The sequence below is a fragment of the Crocodylus siamensis genome, chromosome 2 (assembly GCF_052110815.1).
Source record: "Crocodylus siamensis isolate JL-2025a chromosome 2, ASM5211081v1, whole genome shotgun sequence".
NCBI classification, from domain to species: Eukaryota; Metazoa; Chordata; order Crocodylia; family Crocodylidae; genus Crocodylus; species Crocodylus siamensis.
Window position 1 is genome coordinate 169715471 of NC_143396.1, and position 18674 is coordinate 169734144.

Here is an 18674-nt window from a genome sequence, read left to right on the forward strand (position 1 = left end):
TCAACACCTGCAACCAGTGGAAGGAGCACATGCAAAAATTGTCCCTAACGTAAAACAAATCAGGAAGTTGGCTAACTAAATTGAATAAATATAACCTGGGAGAAAGAGGAACAATCAGAGCAAAACCTACCCCTACCAAAGAATGAAGATATTATCTTGGAATAGAAATTTTCAGTTAAAAGTAACCATATTTGGCAAACAAAAGCAAGATTATGAATATGCATTAGGAGGAAGGCTTATGTTAATTTTATGTACAAAGAAATGCAAGCTATATAGAGAGGGGAGAGATTGTACCCTTTGAAACACTCCTGAAGAAAACCTGAAGAGATCCTGTCATCAATCCAAGATCCTGTCTTGACATCAGAGGTGGGAGCCAGAAGCCCTGGACAAGACTTCATAGCCTGATCAAGTTGTGCTTGCAACATTTCGGCGTGGTAAGCATCTGCTTTGACTGGCTACAAATCTAATTTTTTTAAACTGCTACTGCTACTTCAGTTTTAATTAGAATTGTATCTGTTAGGGTTTAATAAACTTGCCTTTAGTTTAGGACAACTGTGTCTTAGCCTTCTTTGCCTGGTATAAGACACAATATAGCATCATAAGAATGCAACACTGGATATAGCTGTTCTGTGGGCCAGATGAAGCTCGCATGTTTGACACCCTTGATGGAAAGCAATTGCTCAGTCACCACTGCCTGACCTTCACTTTGAGACTCCCTCCTCAGCTGCAATCTGAGTGTCTTAGAGATGATATAAAAAGAGGAATGGTCAAAGATGCAAATATTTATGCTGAAGTCTATGCTGAAATAAACTGGGGGTAAAACCACACTGGTATAAATTGTATGAGCATACAAGTAGAATTTCCCAATTCCTGTTTGTTTCATCTCAGTGTAGCTATTTTTGTTTAAGACAAATAGAATATCGCCCACCTAATGGCAAGGATCAATAATAGCACCTACTGAGTGCTACTTTGCCAGGACATTTGTTGCTCATCTGTCTGCTCCAGATCCTGGTGTAACATACGCCACTGTACAAAAATGCTGTTTGATCCACCTCTATGCATTTATCTTATTTTCATACCTGAGTTGACTTCTCCTTTTACCTTTCCTTCTCCATTTCTCTCCTTCCCCTTTTCTCCTAGCAAGAGACACTAGAAGACAGTGTGTCCTGGTGTTTGTGAGGTCTTTGAGTAGCCAGCCTGTAAAAGGGGTACGAGGTTCATTGAAAGAGGAGATGCCTGTGGTTTTGGAGCAGACAGCTCAGGGATTCTCATCATGGTCCCACAAGTGGGATCGTTGCTGTCTCTTACAGGAGCTTTTCACACTGCAATCCATTTTGCCCATGAATTAGCTGTTTCTCTCTCCCCCTAGCACTATCAATAATCAATGTGTCTCCTTTGTATGTTTTCAGCCTCTCCTCATCACCATGGCAGGAGTGATGGTCAATAGTGGGGGCCAGCACTTTGTCCAGGTGCCCCAAGCTATGACCTCTAGTGCCAATAACCAGCCTGTAGTAATGCTACAGACCTCTGCGATACCAATGCAAACTGTGCAACTGGAGAACCAGCAGCTAGTCACCCTGAGCCCAGTAAATCAGTCTCCACAGATCCTGGAAAACTACCTCAAAGCAGAGCACAAGGCACTTGGGGTAAGTATTCTACCAGCCGTTGTCCTCTGCATCTCAGTGGCACATGATTGTACTGAGGTTGTGATATACACCTTTTTATATATATACTTATGTGTATTTGTGTGTGTGTGTGTGTGCGTGTGTGCACATTCACACACAAGAAACATATTAGCCACATTCAAGAATAATGAGAACATTCACAGATGCATATGTTGATGTACAACCTTTTTGTACAGTCCAGAAATGCATCTTGGTGGTGTGAGATAATTTTGCAATGTAGAGCAGCAGCTGCTGAACTGCTAAGAATGACCAGCACTGCACAGTTCAATGCACCATTAGATGGTGCTCTTCAGCTTGTAGCAGAAAGCCCCCTTTGTGCACTTCCCTTCTGGACATTGATATAACAGAAGCTCCTTTTTGCCTGCACCTACCTCCCCATTTTGTGCATTTCTTTTCCTTCTAAATATTGGCAGAGACCTAGCACACTCATTGCATGGGTGTGGGAAGACTGAGAGCAAGCCAGAAACCTGAAGTGGCTTTTTATAACAGAAACCTAGAAACTATATCTACATATCAATTAAAGCTGAGTGTCACTAAAGAAAACAAAATAACTAAAATATCCACTTCAAAGACTGTAAATATATCCTGGTGTTAATAACTCACTCACTGTCCCCAGTAACTTTTGATAGTCACTACCTCACATTGCATTTTTATATATTTCTCCCAGTGCATTTTTATTTACATTTCATCTGTCTCATCTTTACCATGGCATTTTCTGTTTTATATTTTATACTTTTAAACACTTAAGGGATGTACTCCCTGTAGAATGAAGTTACACCCTGGACCATTGTTAAAACCTGCATTGAAATTGTAAGTGTAAAGTGATAAAATTTGCTATATTGGGCAGTCCCTTGAATGAATGCAAGTATGAATGATAAACCAAGCACCTCTGGCTCTTAATTGACAATAGCCTAGCCAGAGGAACTTACCATTACAAAACTCTACTCTACAAGCCATTTTAAGCTAATCAAGCCAAGAAACTGATTCCTGGAACAAAGTACCCACTCTCGGAGCTGCAGAAGGTGGCCTGTGCCTCCAACCATGAGTACCAGGTAGAGCCCTCGGTGCCTGAAGTGGGGCATAGGGCTGCAAAGGGATCACAGGCTCGCAGGAGCCAGAGGCTTGTGCCTGTGTCAGCTGAAAGAAACCCGGACTGGGGTGACAAGGACCCCACATCACCCATCAGAGCTGTGAGTTATCGGGGAAAGGGTTCCCACAGAGGAGCAAGCCCCTGGAAGTGTGTCTAGCAGAGGGCCCTGTGGGGAAAAGGTCCCCAGCAGCCCTGAGAGGGGCTGAAAGGTACTGGGGCCCCTTTCTTCTCCCCTTTTGGAGATGCACTAAAGCTCCTAACATCAAAGAGGCATCTCCAGTACTCACAGTGATGTTGATACCCTCAAGGGTGTGCAGGAGCCTCATATTTTGTAGGTAGCGCCTTATAGTTTGTTATTTTTAACGTGAGTTGTTGTTTAAATGTTGTATATTGTATATATATTTTAACCTGTCTTTTTAAATCTCTTCTTGATACCCCTCCACCCACCCGCCCAGTGATTTGCCAGTATTTATTTGCTGTTCACCAATATTAATTCGTTGATTATTTGGACTTACCTGTGCTTGCCTGGTTCAGCTCAGTTACTTACCTGTGCTGGGTTTGAGTCCATTAGTGGTATTATAGTTTCCTAGTTACCAATTATAGAATATAGCCTTATATGTAAAGTATATATTGTATATATTTATTAATATCACTTTTTGGGTTGTGTGTGTGTGTGTGTGTTTGTGTTGTGTATATATATATACACATACATATATGCATGTGTACGTATATACACACATGTATATGTATGTGTGTGTGTGTATATATATACATATATACAGATGCACACACATAAACATATATGTGTGTGTGTGTTTGTGTATGTATATATGTATATTAATAAACCTGTATATAGTGAAACTATTGGTGTCCTGGCCTGACTCTATAGAGAATAGAGGGGCCGGGCCGGTATTACATCTCTCTCTCACGGCACTCCTGCCTGGCCACCCATCCCTTCTATATGGAGAGGGGAGCACATACTTGCGTTCACCTGGCTTACATTTAAGAGCATAAACCAACCAAGAAAAGACACTGTTTAGGAGGCAGCTTCTGTTTATATGAAAACTAGTCCAAATTTGTTCCCTATAAGACCTTTCTGTATAGTGCTGGGCTAGAGGATTCACAGCAATGGCAGGGCACAGCAGTTTGTATGTTAAGTGAATGAAAATGGAAATGAGGGGGTCAGGAGGTTAGCTGCTTGTATCCATTCGAAAAGGACTGAACATTACAGGTACCCAGGATTCCTGTAAATGACTGTGGTGTTTAGGCCTGCTGAAGCCAGGCTGAGGCTTTCTGCTGACAGAAAAGGGCTTTGGATCAGCCCCAGTATAAGCAAGTAACTAAAGAAGAATCAATGGCAATCAGTGTTTGAAACCAAATGCTGCCACTGCCTGGCAAGTACCCGTGATTGTACTGCAGCTTCAGCAGGGTGGTAAAACCCAGTTTCAGTTGTCTCAGTGATAGGGCATAGGCAGCTTAAGCAAGACAGCGAACTGAACACCATCCATCCCACAGACTGCCAGGCAGCATGTTGGGAGGCTTCATAAGACCTATAGACTCAGCAGGCATCTAGCTATTGCTAAAGCATAAAGCAGGGTATTCATGCATAATTCAGTTATTTCAAAAGTAATTGAATATAAGTTACCTTCTTATGCTTTCTCTTTCTTTTCCCCAGACCACTGAGCTGGAGGAGGCTCTGTCAGGCAGACTTTTTTAGAGCGATCACTTTGCAAAAATCACTGCTGTGTACAACAGCAGTGCTGGGGTCACTCAGTATGAGGCTTAAAAGCTGGGGACAGGGAGCGGATTCTGATTTTGCTTACCCTGGTTTGGAAGCTGAGTGACTCCCATTGGCCTCAGCACCTCTTGGATTTAAGTATTGCAGTCCCAGTTTAACAAGGTATCTGGGGTCATGTCTGGCTCTTTAAACATGCAAGTTGTCAGATTGAATTGGGATTAAATTCCTTTTACGACCAGGTGACCTATCACCTGGACAAGGGGGAAGAGGTTGATGTCATGTATCTTGAGGTGTGGAGGAGGGGAGAGGTTTGCCTTCCTCTGTAGCAGGGGTGGATTGGCCTCTTCCTTGGATCTCTCAAGCATTTAACAACCTTTGTGGCAGCATGATGTTGGCTATTGTGGTCCTTTTGCTTTTCCTATGAAAGATTAGGGTGCTGCATCTTGTGGTTGTGTCAGAGTTGCCTGTGTAGTTTACTAATAGATTAGGCAATGGATTTGTATAGGCCGGTTTGAATAGGAATGATCTTCCTCAGGCAGGGGGTAGGACTAAATGATTTCTAGAGATCCTTTCCACCCCACTTTTCTATGACTCTGTGAACACGCATTGCAACAAGATCCTCTTCCTCTTAGCAAACACATAAGCTACGTGCTTAGCTAGTACACGATGTGCAGCTCTGAGTTCAATGGTGTGATACTGATTTGTCTTTTTGTTACCAAACTAAATCAAAGGAGGAGTTGGACTGTGTTGAATTCCACTGTCCTGCTACTTCTAGGTCACAGCCAGGGATCTAACATGATGTTTGGTTTCTTCCACCCTCTGCTGGTGACAGCTGGATAAAGCAAGCAGTAAAACAGATTTAGTAAAAGTAAGCATTACATATTTATGGAGGGAAACCTTTGAAGACTGCTTCAGTTTTTGCTTTGTGCAAAATTTCTCCACTGAATTGTTCTTAATTTTGTTTTGGAAACTTGTTATTGAAAAAACAAATCCACAAATCCCTGCTATGTGACTTGAACAATCACAAGTAGCGCTAGTAGGAAGTAATCCAGGTAGCTGCAAATGTAAACAAAATGGATGGTTGGGAATGACATGAGGAAGCAAAAAGAAAAATTAAGGGGAAAAACCCATTGGATATTTTTGAACTAGCACATAAAAATCTAACAATTAAGTCTGCAGTTCTTAAAGAGTCAAAGTTCTGCTTCAAACATGAGGGTGAGTGTTTTTTGTAGGGAAGGGAGGGTGGGAAGGGGGCTGTGGGAAGAGGACTTGAGGTCTTCATTCAGGAAAGGGAAAAAGAACACATTGCAATGGGGCTAGGAATAGAGATCGCATTTGTCCATGGGCAAGCTGTGCTAGTATTTGTCTCAGAACAGAAATGTCCATGTATATCTGTGCCTGTGTACATATGCACATTGCCCTTCTAATCAGGATTTAGTGAGCATCTGCATATACTGCATTGATTCAAGGATGCAATCCCAGGACAACCTTTCAGATGCACTTTGCACGTCTTGGGATCAACTGGTAGTACTTCTTATCCTGTGAACCTTTTTAGGATTTATCCTGTGACAATGGAAATGGATGCCTGAACTATCACACTTTGTCCCAGGATCAAATGGTTTATCCTGGGAGAAATACAACATCTGTTTGCAGCCTTGGAGCAGTACTGCTGGAAAGAAACAGACAAATGGCAGCATAGTCTACATGTCCAGGTTTTACAAAATGTGGAGGAGAGGGCAAAGATGGGATTTTAGAGTTGCATACCTCGCCTGCATCACCATAAGCACCATCAAATGAGGTTTGTTAATCGAGGCCTTGTAAAACTGCAAAATAGATGCACCATTAAGAGAAAGAACAAAAGCTACTCAGAATGCATCAGTGCCACACAGTCGCATTGTGTCTGGCCCTGTTAAACTATTGTGGGGATCCTCTCTTATTGGAGCTACTATGAGACTCCATTCCAAATGTAACAACACTAATTGGTCAAATGTCTGGCCAGGTGTAGAAAGACATAAAACAGGTTTGGGATGAAAAAGGGAAACTAGGGGCACAGACAAAAGTTCAGCTCCCCCCTGTAACTTAGAACACTTTGCAGACGTTCCCTGTTGATTCTGGGGGGAGTGGTGGGGTGGACGGGGTGGGGGAGGCAATCTAGTTGCTGGCTGCCGGGTTCCCCTAGCAATGGCCCCCACTCTCTGCCACCTGGCCCTGCTTTCAGAAGGGGAGTGGGGAAAGGAGCAGAGGGAGCTCATTCTAGGGGTTGCCCAGGCAGTGCTGGAGGGTGGGTTGGGTGAACTAAAGCCCCCACCCCATCCTTGGAGGGGGATCCAATACACCTGCTCCACCCTCCAACAGGGGGTGAAAAAACCCCAGACTGAACTTCCTCTGCTCCCTTTCTCCCTCTCATTCTGACAACAGCTTGGAGGCTGGCAGGTGTTGTGGAAACTGGTCAGCTCCTGTGTAGCACCCATACACCGAAGGGTGCGCTCATACACTGATGAGCACTGGCCACGCCCATCTCTGGGCTCGTTCCTAGCTGCGATCAATTCACAAAGAATGAGGGAGTGTCTGTGGCAAGTTTATTGCTCTGCAGAGGGGTGCTCAATGCCCAAAGAAAAAAGAGCCCCACAACCTGAGTTTACAGCTCGATATTTATACATTAACCGTTACACAGCTTTGTGCGCATTCAAGCTCTTCTGTTTGTGGTTACAAAGTTGCAAGACACGCAAGACCACTCTAGACTGTCTGAACCTGGTTCTGTCGTTAACCTTGTCAGCAAAAGATTAATGGTTTTGCTTACTGTCAGCAAAAGGCTATCTTTAAGTTTAGCATTAGATCATCTGTTCAGCAGGGGGTCATCTGCTTTTCACAGGTTATATTGTTGTTCTGACACAGGCAACACACACACAAGTTACAGAAGATGCTATATTATGAAATGTCATCAGATGAACCCTCCTTCAATGAGGGTTCAGGTTTTTGCCTGACTGACCATTTTTGACAACGTCTGCAACCATACAGTTGTGTTTGGTCATGACGCAGGGATCTGGGTTTTCTCTTTCCCACAGAAAAAAAACAGAGTAAACCACAGATTTTGCCTTTTACCAGAGGCAAACGCAGATTTCTCATTTTACGAGAGAAACCCATAGATTTGGCCATTTTGCAATAAGCTCCGTGTAGGCTGGCACAGTTCCAGCCTGCAGGGAGCTGGGAGGGAGCAGGAAGAAGGTGGAAAGACAGGGGGCGCCACATGTGTAGACATGCATGTGGCCCCAAGCAACCTGCAGACCAGCTCCAGCAGGTAAGGGTAGGGTGGGGGGGCAGGGAGGGAGATTGAGGCCCCTGTAGGGAGAGAGCAGGGCAGGGCTGGGGCTGCTGCCCAGCCGGGTGGGGCTTGGGGCCCTCCTGGGGGCACGTCCCAGTAGGGAGCACGACGGGGCTGTGGGTGGCTTGTCCGGGGAAGGGGGAGGGGGAGGCCAGTTCCCCACTGCCATGCACACTCCCAGGCAGCAGGGTGGACCCGTGCCCCCCATATCTGTACCCGGGGGCAGGCGCTGGCTGAGGCAGGTGGGGCTTGGGGCCCGGGGCCGCAATGTGTGGCCGCAGGACCCTAGCCAGGATTAGGACAGGGCCGCAGGTGGAACATCTGGGGGAGGGGGACCATGCAGCTACAGGACTAATTAGCAGTGCTGTGGGTTAATTGACTCAGTCAGCAATGCTTATTGGTTTGCCTGAAGTGGGGCTATATGGGTGCCCGAGGGCACCGTTGCCAGCTGAGGTAAGTTTGCTGTGTAGACAAGGCCTTTGAGTAATTAGCCAAAAGCTAATGGGGGATAAGTTATAAGTGGAATTCCCTAAGCAGGACTTAAAGGTAGAAGGCAAGTGAAAGGGAGAAATCAGAAGTTATTTGTGGTGAGGTTTAGATCAAGCCATAGAAATGGAACGTGGTCAAGTGTTCCTTTCGTGGCACAGGTGCATACCAGGAATGGGGTCATGTAGTCCTGGAAAAAATAGATGAACCCTATCAATGACCGCATATTGAGGGGCTTTTTTATTTGCTTTGTCTGTTTGCAGGGGGAGAAACTAGCAAGAATTTCATGGCTGAAGCTTATTACGAAGTTGCATGTGATGATGATGATATTTGCCACCAAACCAGCTGAAGTGCTTGCTCCATTAAAATCTTCCACATATATGTTGCCTGGGGAGTTTGTTTAAAATAATGGTCCATAGCTCATTCCCAATACATTTCACTGAGCCCCTGCACAGTTCAGGAAGGCAGGCAGGCTCCAGGGGAAAAAAAAGAAAGATAAGGCTCCCCTCTTTTTGAGGGGGGGGAGGGGGGCACAGCCTGCCTTCTCAGGCTGCTGCCAGAGTGCCTGCACAGGCTTCCTGCAGAGCCCCTGAGCTGCATGGAGCCTGGTGCTTCGCTCCACGGCTGTAGGGCCCCAAGTCAGTTAAGGTGCATTATGCCTCTGAATTTGCTACAGTGGCTGGAATTACTGTACAACACGCCACCAACCCGTGCAAACACCAACAGCATTAAAGTGGTGCAAAAGCATTTAACCTGCTTTAAAGCGTCATGCACACATGCCCCTCATTGAATCTACACACAGCCTAAGTGGATTTAGGTGCCTAAGTGCTATTCTATTCCACCCTGTTTCAAATTCTGAAAATGTGTAAGTGCATCTGCTCTTGTCCCACAGTGGGTGCATCTCACATCACTGTATAGCAACATTGCTACCTCTTGGAAGTACTTTTGGAAGTACTATAGCAGGGTGCAGTATGAGTGGTTACTGCACTGTGTGTGTGGCTCATGGTTAGATTTCACCACCACATTGCCTGTGAGGTGTACTATAATCAAGGAGCATGCTGCTATGGCAACATAGCTGGTGATCATGTAGTCGCTAAGTCACCATAGCACACTGTATGGCAATGTAGCACGTTGCTATGTCACCATAGGGTGACATAGATGTGCCCCCTGTCATCTTACTCGTAAAGGTGAGCCACAAAAAAGTAGGCCGGAAGAGGAGGACCCAACCACATTTTACAGTAACTATATTAAAGGGACTTGAACAGGATAGAATAGTATTGAGCTTAAGCACTTAAGCCCATTTGGGTGGTTCTTATTTTGTGACTGGTAGAATTAAAAATAGTAATTGGCAAGTAACTGGCATATAGCTTCTGCTTCTTTGGGAAGGGTAGTGCTTTGAAGTGTGTCTTTTAAACTTTCCTTATGTCTTTTAAACTCCTCTGCAGATGGCAAAAATCGTAACAATTCACAGTCCACTTAGTTTAGTGCCTAGTGCCAGGTGCTTCCAAGAAAGTTACAAGAATCTCTGCAGTGATCTCCTTTCCAGAGAAGAAGAAGGTTCTTCTTGACCCCTGCTGTTGGGGGCCCAACATGTGCCTTGAAATACGAAGAACCTTTTTTTCTTATTTACCCCACCACTTTGTCTGATGTAACAGTGGATGTTCTCATTATCTGTTTAAATTCTTAATCTTTCTTCGAATACCAGGGGCTGCTTGGCCTCAGTGATGTATGTGGAAATGAATTTTGTTGCAATGTCTTGTCCATGCTTGCTGAGACCGTGGAAAAACAAGCCCTGGTAATGTGCATCTCTCTCGCTTTCTCTCTCCCTCTCCCTCTCTCCTCATAGGTTGTCCAGATAATGATAGGCCTGATCCACATTGGTTTTGGAGTGGTTCTTGCAATTTCCTATCACTTCTCCCTAGCAGTCGGTAGTGGTTACATGTTCTGGGGCGGCCTGATGGTGAGTGGATTACAGAGACTGATCAAGGCAACAAGATTGGATGGTGGGTGTGTGGGCTGCTAAAGCAAGGCTTCCAAGACTAGGGGAGCAGAAATTGGGTTTAATGGTAGTGAAACTTGACTATTCATGCTTATAGCTCGGCAGGGAATGACCTTCTGTCTTCCAAAGTTTCTTATGTTTTTTTCTTCCATTCCAATCTAGATTAATAGCCAATATGGCAAGAACTTAACAGACTAACAATCTAAATAGTCATAATGAATTAATTGAAGCACTTTATTTGAAGTTCACCCTTCTTATCTTTTTACCTGATGTAGTATATATTAACTAAGATTTTGAAGTAAGAAATACTGAAAGATTTGAACAACTTTATACAATCATTTTTTTTCAAGTCAGGAAATTCACTGAAACAGCCTGTTATCCTGAATAGTTTTGGTTTTGACAGTATTGGCACCTATCAAGAGGAAAAGAGCCCAAACTGTGAGCAATGTTGCAGGAAAATGTTTCAACAACTTCAAAACTCTCTTGTTTTTCAGGGATTTTTTTAATGGGGAGACTTATTGAAACTATTCAGTTCCCTATGAAACCAGTCCCTTTCCCTGAGCAGTTTTGCTTTCAACAGTTTGTCCCCTTCTAATGGGAAAGCTCTGTCAGAACATTTCCAACTAGTTCTACTCATGACTAACCCTTTAAAATAATAAAAAGCTCATTTGGAAGAAATCTAAATCTTCCTGTTTGGGGTCATAAAATTTAACAGCTAGTGTTTAGGAAGAAGCTTTCTCAATGGGCACATCTATACATGCATTTGATCTGGGATCAGTTTACTCTGAAGCAACTGCTGTGGATTAAGTGTGTCCAGGCTGGTGTCTACAAATGCAGGGACTAGGCAGCAGATTTACTGCTCTTAGCACTAAACTACTTGCAGTCCTTCAATGGGCCATTACTGTCACTGGGAAGAACTTGAGGCTTCCCCTGGCTGCTAGCCCAGGGGCTGGCAGGGAGCACCTGGCCAGGAGAGAGCTATCTCCTGGCTCTGGGGGAAAGCCTTCAGTTGGGGCAGGGACAATGTCCTCTTGCCCCAGCAACAGGGAACTCCTAGCCGTGGCTTCTCAATCAGGGGTAGGGGATTTTGAAAGAGCTACAAGGAAAGAGCAGGTCCCAGCCCCCTGCTCTGATCCACTGGCAGTTTGGAGCAGGGGGCAGGGGGCTGGGACCTACCCTTCACCCACAGCTTTTCTAAGCCTCTACCTTGATCACCTGATCAGGGCACGGGGCTGGGACCTGTCCCTGACCAGGACAATCCCCAGTAGGCCTGTGCGAATAGGGAAGTCTTTGATTCAGATTTGGATTCAGCCAATTTGGAGGACGGTGATTCGATTCGGAGATTCAGATCACTGTCCCAAATTCATTCAGCCAAATCGGCTTCAGAAGATTCAGTGCTGATTCGGAGAGATTTGGTGATTCAGATTAGCTGGGGAGAGGTAGGCACAGCTGGGTGGTTGCAGGTTCTCCTGGGACTCCTCTGGCTGTGCGTGCCTCTCCCTGGATGGGGGGAGCCATGGGAGAAGCCCCTATGGCTGCCCTGCCTAGCCCAATCCCCTGCCCGACCCCAGAATAGTCCTGGCACTTAAAAAAAAATAGCCCTGTACTCACTGGCTGAAACAGCAAAGACTGGGGCCTCTGAGAGCTCATGGCAGAGCACCCCCATGCAGCACGGGGCAGTGGGGGAAAGGTGGGATTGCCCCCACCCCCTCCCTGGCACCCGTGCGGCAGCTGTCCCATGGTGCAGGTGCAGCGCAGCTCGGCAGGGCATAGTGCACTGTCTGGGAGCTGGGGCCACTGGGGCTGAGCAGTGGAGCCACCCCAGCTCCCAGACAGTGTGTGCTGCCCTGCCAAGCTGTGCTACACCCAGCCATGGGGCAGCTGCCATGCAGGTGCCAAGGGGTGAGGCAATCCCTGCTGCCCCCCACTGCCTTGTGCTGCATGGGGGAGCTCTGCAATGAGCACCCAGAATCTCCAATCGCTGATGCTGCAGCTGGTGAATGAGGGGCTTTTTTTTGTTTTTTTAAAGCTCTGCATTCACCAGCTGCAGCAGTGGCAATTGGGGCCTCTGGGCACTTGTGGCAGAACCCGCCCCCCCATGCAGTGCAGGACAGTGGGGACCAGCAGGGTTTGCCGCCCTGCTTGGCACCTATGCAGCAGCTGTCACATCATGCAGGTGCAGCGTGGCTTGGCAGGGCACTGAGCGCTGTCTGGGAGCTGGGGCTCCTGGGGCTGAACAGTGTTGGGCTCCGGCTGACAGGTGGAGCTGCCCCAGCTCCCAGACAGTGTGCAATGCCCTGCTGAGCTTCCCTGCTCCTGTGCCACGGGGCAGCTGCCACATGGGTGCCAAGTGAGGCTGGGGCTCTGTCATGAGCTCTCAGAGGCCCTGATCACTGCTATGAGAGCTGGTGAGTGCAGGACTTTTTTTTTTAAGTGCCAGGAGGCTGGGCCGGGCCGGGCAGGGGATGGGGCTATGCAGGGCAGCCATGGGGGCTTCTCCCACAGCTCCTCCATCTGTGCCTGCCCCTGCCCTAGCTAGTGGAGCTGTGGAAGCTATGTCCTGCTGTCACTTGCACAGCTGGTGCGGGGGAGGGGGTGCAATACAGGTGTGGCTCGCTCCAGGCGGCAGCAGGGCATAGCCCCCACTCCCAGAACTGCCATACTTGCATTAGTGCTGGGAGTAGGGGTTCTGCCCTGCCGCATTTGCCAGGCAGTAGGGGGGGTGAGCAATGCAGATGCGGCAATGCTGAGAGTGGGGGCTATGCCCTGCTGCTGCTTGCTGCATTCCACTTGGAGCGAGCTGTGCCCCCATCCTATGCCCCGCCCCACCCCCCTCCCCGAGTAACACACCCGCTGCCCCAGCTCAGCAGTTTGTCCCAGTCCCAGCCCCAATCCCTCCCTCCCCCACATCCCTTCCCTCCCCCATCCCTGAACCCCAACAGACTTACCAGCTGGAGGTAGCTGTTTCAGCTGCCTGTTTAGTCTATGTCTGAATCTCCAAAGTGGCTGAATCTTTTCCAAAGCTTTTCCAAGTTGATTCAGATGCTTCAAATCAAATTGAAGCTCTTAATTGGTATTCCAATTGAATTCAGATTCGAAGATTCGGTCCCTGAATCAGGCCAAATCCCCTCCGAATCGAATCAGCTACTGAAGCTTTGCACAGCTCTAGTTCCCAGCCCCTGCCCTGCATGCCGGGTTGGGGCTCTGAAGACTTTGTTTCCCACTCAGCTTCATAAGTTCAGAGCTCCCCAGCCTGTCCTCTCCACTGCCCTGACAACTCCATGCTTGCGGAGCTGGGTGGGGACAGGTTCCCCTTCCCCTGCCGGTAGGGAGCTCCCAGTGCTGGATCTGTGACTGCGGGGCTGGTGCTGGGAGACGATTATCACCCAACACTGGCTCTGTGACCATGGAGCAAGTTCTGAGCGATCCTTATTATCATGTTGGAGCAGGGGGCTTGGAACTCACTGCCACCAGGACAGAGGGACATAGTCCCCATCCGGGCTCCTGTGGCAGAGCCCACCCCAGCGGCAGGCAGCTCCTGAGGGCAGGGAGCTATCTCCCTCCCCCTGCTGGATGGCTGACCAGGAGTAGATTTTGCTCCCTGTCACATGTGTACATGACACGACTGCACACCATTACCAATCTCAAGTAAATTTGCAGGTAGCAAATTCACTCAGGATTAGGGAGGTTTGCTGTGTAGTAAGCATGTGAACGTGTAGACACACATGCTTACTTGCAGTAAACTATGCTAATGCACAGTTAAGTGTCTCATGTAGATGCACCCAATGAGCATGGACATGCTTTCATCATCTAGGGTAACTGGTAGCTGCTGGGGATGTGATACTGGTTTTGATGGAGCAATGTTCCAGATTGGTTCCTCATTTTTCCCTACTAGATGTATGTATTGACCTCCAACTTTAAGCCAAACCCCCATCCCAACCTCTAACTAGCCTTCCCACTGTCACCCTGCCTCACCTCTTCCTCCCACATCAAATTACAGGTTTGGGACTGATGATCAGGATGAAGGAACAAACAATGGCCAGGTCCTTGAAGACACTGATTGATAAAAGGATAGGAGAAACTATGTTCCCCCAAGGACTTTTGCTGCTTAATGACATTTGCCAGGAGAAGATTTAGCCTTCCCCACACTGCAGGCAATAGAGGGAACTTCTTTGTTGAAAGTGTGTGATGCATGGCATTTCCTTTTCCAAACAGTTCATTACTTCTGGATCCCTCTCGGTGGCTTCAGAGAAGAATCCCGTAGACTGTCATGTGAGTCTTTCATTTTCCTACTTCCCCAATCTATGGGGTGTTTTCCAAACTGCCTTTGCTTACTTGGGCATGTTGGATATCTATCAAATGCTAAAACATGAGGGGTTTCCTTTCATCAGCCAATGTATTTCTTTTTCTCAGTTCAAGCCATGATGTGGCCATCAGGGGCATGTGACCCATAAGCTCCCAAGTGTACATAAGTTCCTTCACCCTTCTCCTCCCAGACCTATACTCTGGGAGGAAAAACTCTAGGTAGGAGTCGATGGGTTTCCTCCTCATGAGAACTGTGATGGTTCTAGTTTCCATGGGTGTGGTACACAGGTAACAGGGTGTAATTTAATATCTGTTGTGCCCAAGAGGTCAGAAAAAATATTAGTGTGATCCCTTCTGGTCTTATGCTCTGAATCTTATTTTTATTCCCAGAGAATCATGAAGGAAAAGAGAAAGGGAGAGAGAAAGAGAGAGAGAGAGAGAGAGAGAGTAATCAGCTCCACTTCTTCTAATGCAGTTAAAATGCTTTGGTTCTCCAGTAAAACCAGAAGCCAGGCTTGTCAATCATGAATTATAACTTTGCGTGTGTCACTCTACCTATGACTGGGTCCCAGGTATAGATGGCTATACCCTGTCCAGGAGAGATCATGCAGATAAAAGGGATGGGGAGTGTAGCTCTCCATGTCAAGGAAAGCTACACTTTCCTACAAGCCAACATTGGCACCCAGGGTGGACGACTGGAGACCCTCTGGGTTAAAATCTGTGGTGAACATGGCACAGGGGACACAATAGTAGGAGTCAACTACAGACCTCCTAATCAGGATCAAGAGCTCAACCAGGAATTAGCCAAGGAACTGGCTGAGGCTGCATGCTTTCAGTGCATGGTTGACATGGGAGACTTCAACTACAATTTACGGTTAGGGCTGCCAGGCTCTGGAATGGGCTCCCAAGAGAGGTGGTACTCTCCCCTACCTTGGGAGTCTTCAAGAGGAGGTTGGATTGATATTTGACTGGGGTATTATGATCCCAGAACTTGTTCCTGCCTAGGGCAGGGGGTCAGACTTGGTGATCTGTTCAGGTCCCTTCCAAGCTTAGAAACTATGAAACTATATATACAATACTTGTGTCCTGAGTGGGCACAGACACAAAGGTAGCTAAAAACTGGAAGTCTTTGAGATATCCAAGTTGGTTACCAAAAAGATACTGTTGCCCAGCCAGTGTCAGCAGTCATTGGATGTTATTTTTTTTAAATGAATCCCTTATAAAACAAGGGTTTGTCCCTTTGCAAAGTTTGTCCTGAATTTGAACTAGATGTGTGGCTGTTTTTCCAACACCTTGCATAGCACAAGCCTTTTGATTATCTCTTTCAGATGCAAGGCAGCCTGGGGATGAACATCATCAGCGCTATCGCTGCGAGTGTGGGGCTAATTCTAATGATTGTAGATGTGTGTACTGGGTACCTGCCATACACTGCATCTCATTTACTGTTTGTAAGTGCCAGACGCTTCCTGAAGGTGTTATGTAATGACTGTACCTAGTTCAAGGTTCTGGATGCCTGGACATGCCCCAGACAAACCCTTTCAATGCACTTCTGCATGGTGAGGAGATAGGTAATAGTCTGTTTGCCTATAGCAAGCGGTTGCACTGCAGTTGTTGTCGACACACAACACTTATGTATTTTTACCCTTGATTCCTGCCCCTGCACCATTCCACCCTGCCCAGGCAAGACCACACCAGATTTAGATCAGTTAGACAACAGTAGGGCTGTTACATAATTGGCTGCTTTTTGTTCACACTGGTGTGAAGGCTGATTATATTGGTGAAACAAGTTATGTGTCCAAGCCACAACAAGAAAAGACCTTTGCTCCTTCTTCCATGCCACACTAGTGAAAAGGGCAGGGGGTTTTTGTGGGGGTTGGAGAAGCAATAGTATTCCTCCTTTGGAGTTCTACTTCTTCCATCACTAGACTAGAGCCTCCTTAGACCTCTCCATTCCTATCTCAGCTTTCCACACCATTTTCTGTTCTTGCCTCCCACAGATGTCTAAAAATGGGGTAATAGCTATGCTCATCATCTTCAGCATCCTGGAGTTGGTTGTTGCAATCAGAGTTGCTCATTTTGGGTACCAAATCTTCTGTTGTCAACCTAGGGTGAGTGCTTCCTGGGGTCTAAACTGTGCAACATGTTTTGAAGTTGGTATCGTGAGACACTTGGTGTTGAATAGCCTCACCCTGGCTGTGAGAAGCAACACTTGCTGTTAACAAGCAGGCTTGGGAAGATAAGAGCAATGGTTGGAAGAATGCAAGTAGCTTGAGGAAGTACAGTGGGGATCGAAGCCAAGGAAGTTGCTGGGGGACAGGGTGGTGGTTTTGAAGCTACGGAGAAAGGTGTCTCAGTGCGCAAGTTAGAAGAGGGGGATGAGGGACTGAAAAGGGTGGTCTTGATGGAGAATGGTGTGATGATGCCCAAAGAGGGGAGGGTGACATTAGTGGTATCTCACTTCTTTTTTTCTAGGCTCCCTTCATTATACAGAACGCCTGCCTAACTGTTGAAGTCCCTCCTCCAGAAGCAGTCCCTCCACCACCTTACAACTGTTCAGCTTCCAATCCCAGGAGTCTGGCAAAATAGAGAGGCTAAGAAGAAACCAGAGGGAGAAAAAAAATGTTGCAGCAACATAAGTCGCAGTTCAGCTAAAAAGGAAATCTCAGTTCTTCCACTCAGTTAATTTGTTTTGACACATTAGTAGCCTACAGATCCATGAGTTTCTTAAACAAATCTCCCCAGAGAAGGAACATTTTCTTGCTGTGAAAATCCTGTCTTTAATGCAGTCGGTTTCTCTGCAGTCCTTTCTGTTTTGGTCCCTTGTAGAAAGGCACGTGCACCAAGCTCCACAAAGATATTCTGATGCTGGATGAGTCCCTTTAATGTTAGGTGGTATTCTTTTATTATTCACTTTTTAATAAAGCCTCTGTTGAGATTGTTCCTCTCTTAATCTCTGGCATTTGTGTGATACCGCAGCAACCATACCCATGAAGTCTGAAGTGTATGGGCTGCATCCTAAACTGCCAGGAACTGCCGCCTCAAAGTGGCACCTCCAGGGTTTAAGGAAAACCATACTCAATAGCTTTTTCAGCTGTGGCACAGACAACCTGCATTGTCCACTTGAAATCTGACTAATTACATGGACTGGCTGCTTTTTCTTGTGTCTGAATTTTGCCAAGTCCGCGCAGGGGAAGGGAAGGTTCTTTCATCGCAGGCTTATTATGAGGCTGAAAGATCTCTGTTCTTGGCCAATCTCCTTTGTTATCACTTGGGGTGTATCTGTACCATATCCCCTGACATGTCTCTGATGGGATATTAAACATGGATTATCCATGCCAACCTGGAAATATGGCAGAGAAGCTGCTGCAGGGAGTGTTCTTCTGAGGGGACAGAGACAGTCCTGGGGACATGGCACATCTAGGAGTCTCCCATGACAACCATGCACTGAGAGCATGCTCATTTAGGAGGCGTGGGCAAGTTCACAAGCCAGTAGTACCCTCCTTTGGGCAACTGATGCTAATCCAGAAGAGTCAGGGTTTTTGGAGCTTGTGGCCTGGGACCTGGTTCAGACCCCAAAAGAAATGACAGCCTTTGTGGTCTCAACCCATGCTCTCCCCACCGTGCATCTGCTTCTCCCTTGCCAATGGGGTGCTTGCCCTTCCACCCAGGCAGTGTCATAGTGCCAGCCTCTGGTCTCTAGTACCATGGGCATGACTCAAGGGAGGGTGCAGTACAGGGGCATGCTACTAAGTCAGCGCCCCACAAAAACTGTCCTCTTCCCAGGTATTGGGTGAGCTGTGAATGTGCCCCTTCATCCTACATAGATAGGGAACTCACGATATCACCCATATGCATGATCCACTCTTTGTGATGACAAGACATTTCACTGAGGAAGGAACAGAAATGGCACCAAGAAACAAGCTATAACTGGGGTCAATACTGTATGACCTGCAGGCCAGATCCAGACCATGGAGCCACTGAAGTTGGCTTGCAGACCTGGAGGGTTTTACCTGTGCCCTTGCCAAGGCCACACAGCAAGGTGCTGTGCT

General features: G+C 46.9%; 1 protein-coding gene across 1 annotated transcript; it reads left to right on the forward strand.

Moving 5' to 3' along the window:
* Window positions 1–313: 313 nt before the first annotated feature.
* LOC149871258 (membrane-spanning 4-domains subfamily A member 12-like) lies at window positions 314–17512 on the forward strand. The gene is made up of 7 exons (XM_090034897.1): window positions 314–434; window positions 1410–1646; window positions 10168–10281; window positions 14536–14592; window positions 15954–16073; window positions 16623–16733; window positions 17098–17512. The coding sequence occupies exons 2-7, from the start codon at window positions 1425–1427 to the stop codon at window positions 17209–17211; spliced, it is 738 nt and encodes a 245-aa protein (XP_089891023.1). The 5' UTR covers window positions 314–434; window positions 1410–1424; the 3' UTR covers window positions 17212–17512.
* The last annotated feature ends 1162 nt before the right edge of the window (window positions 17513–18674 follow it).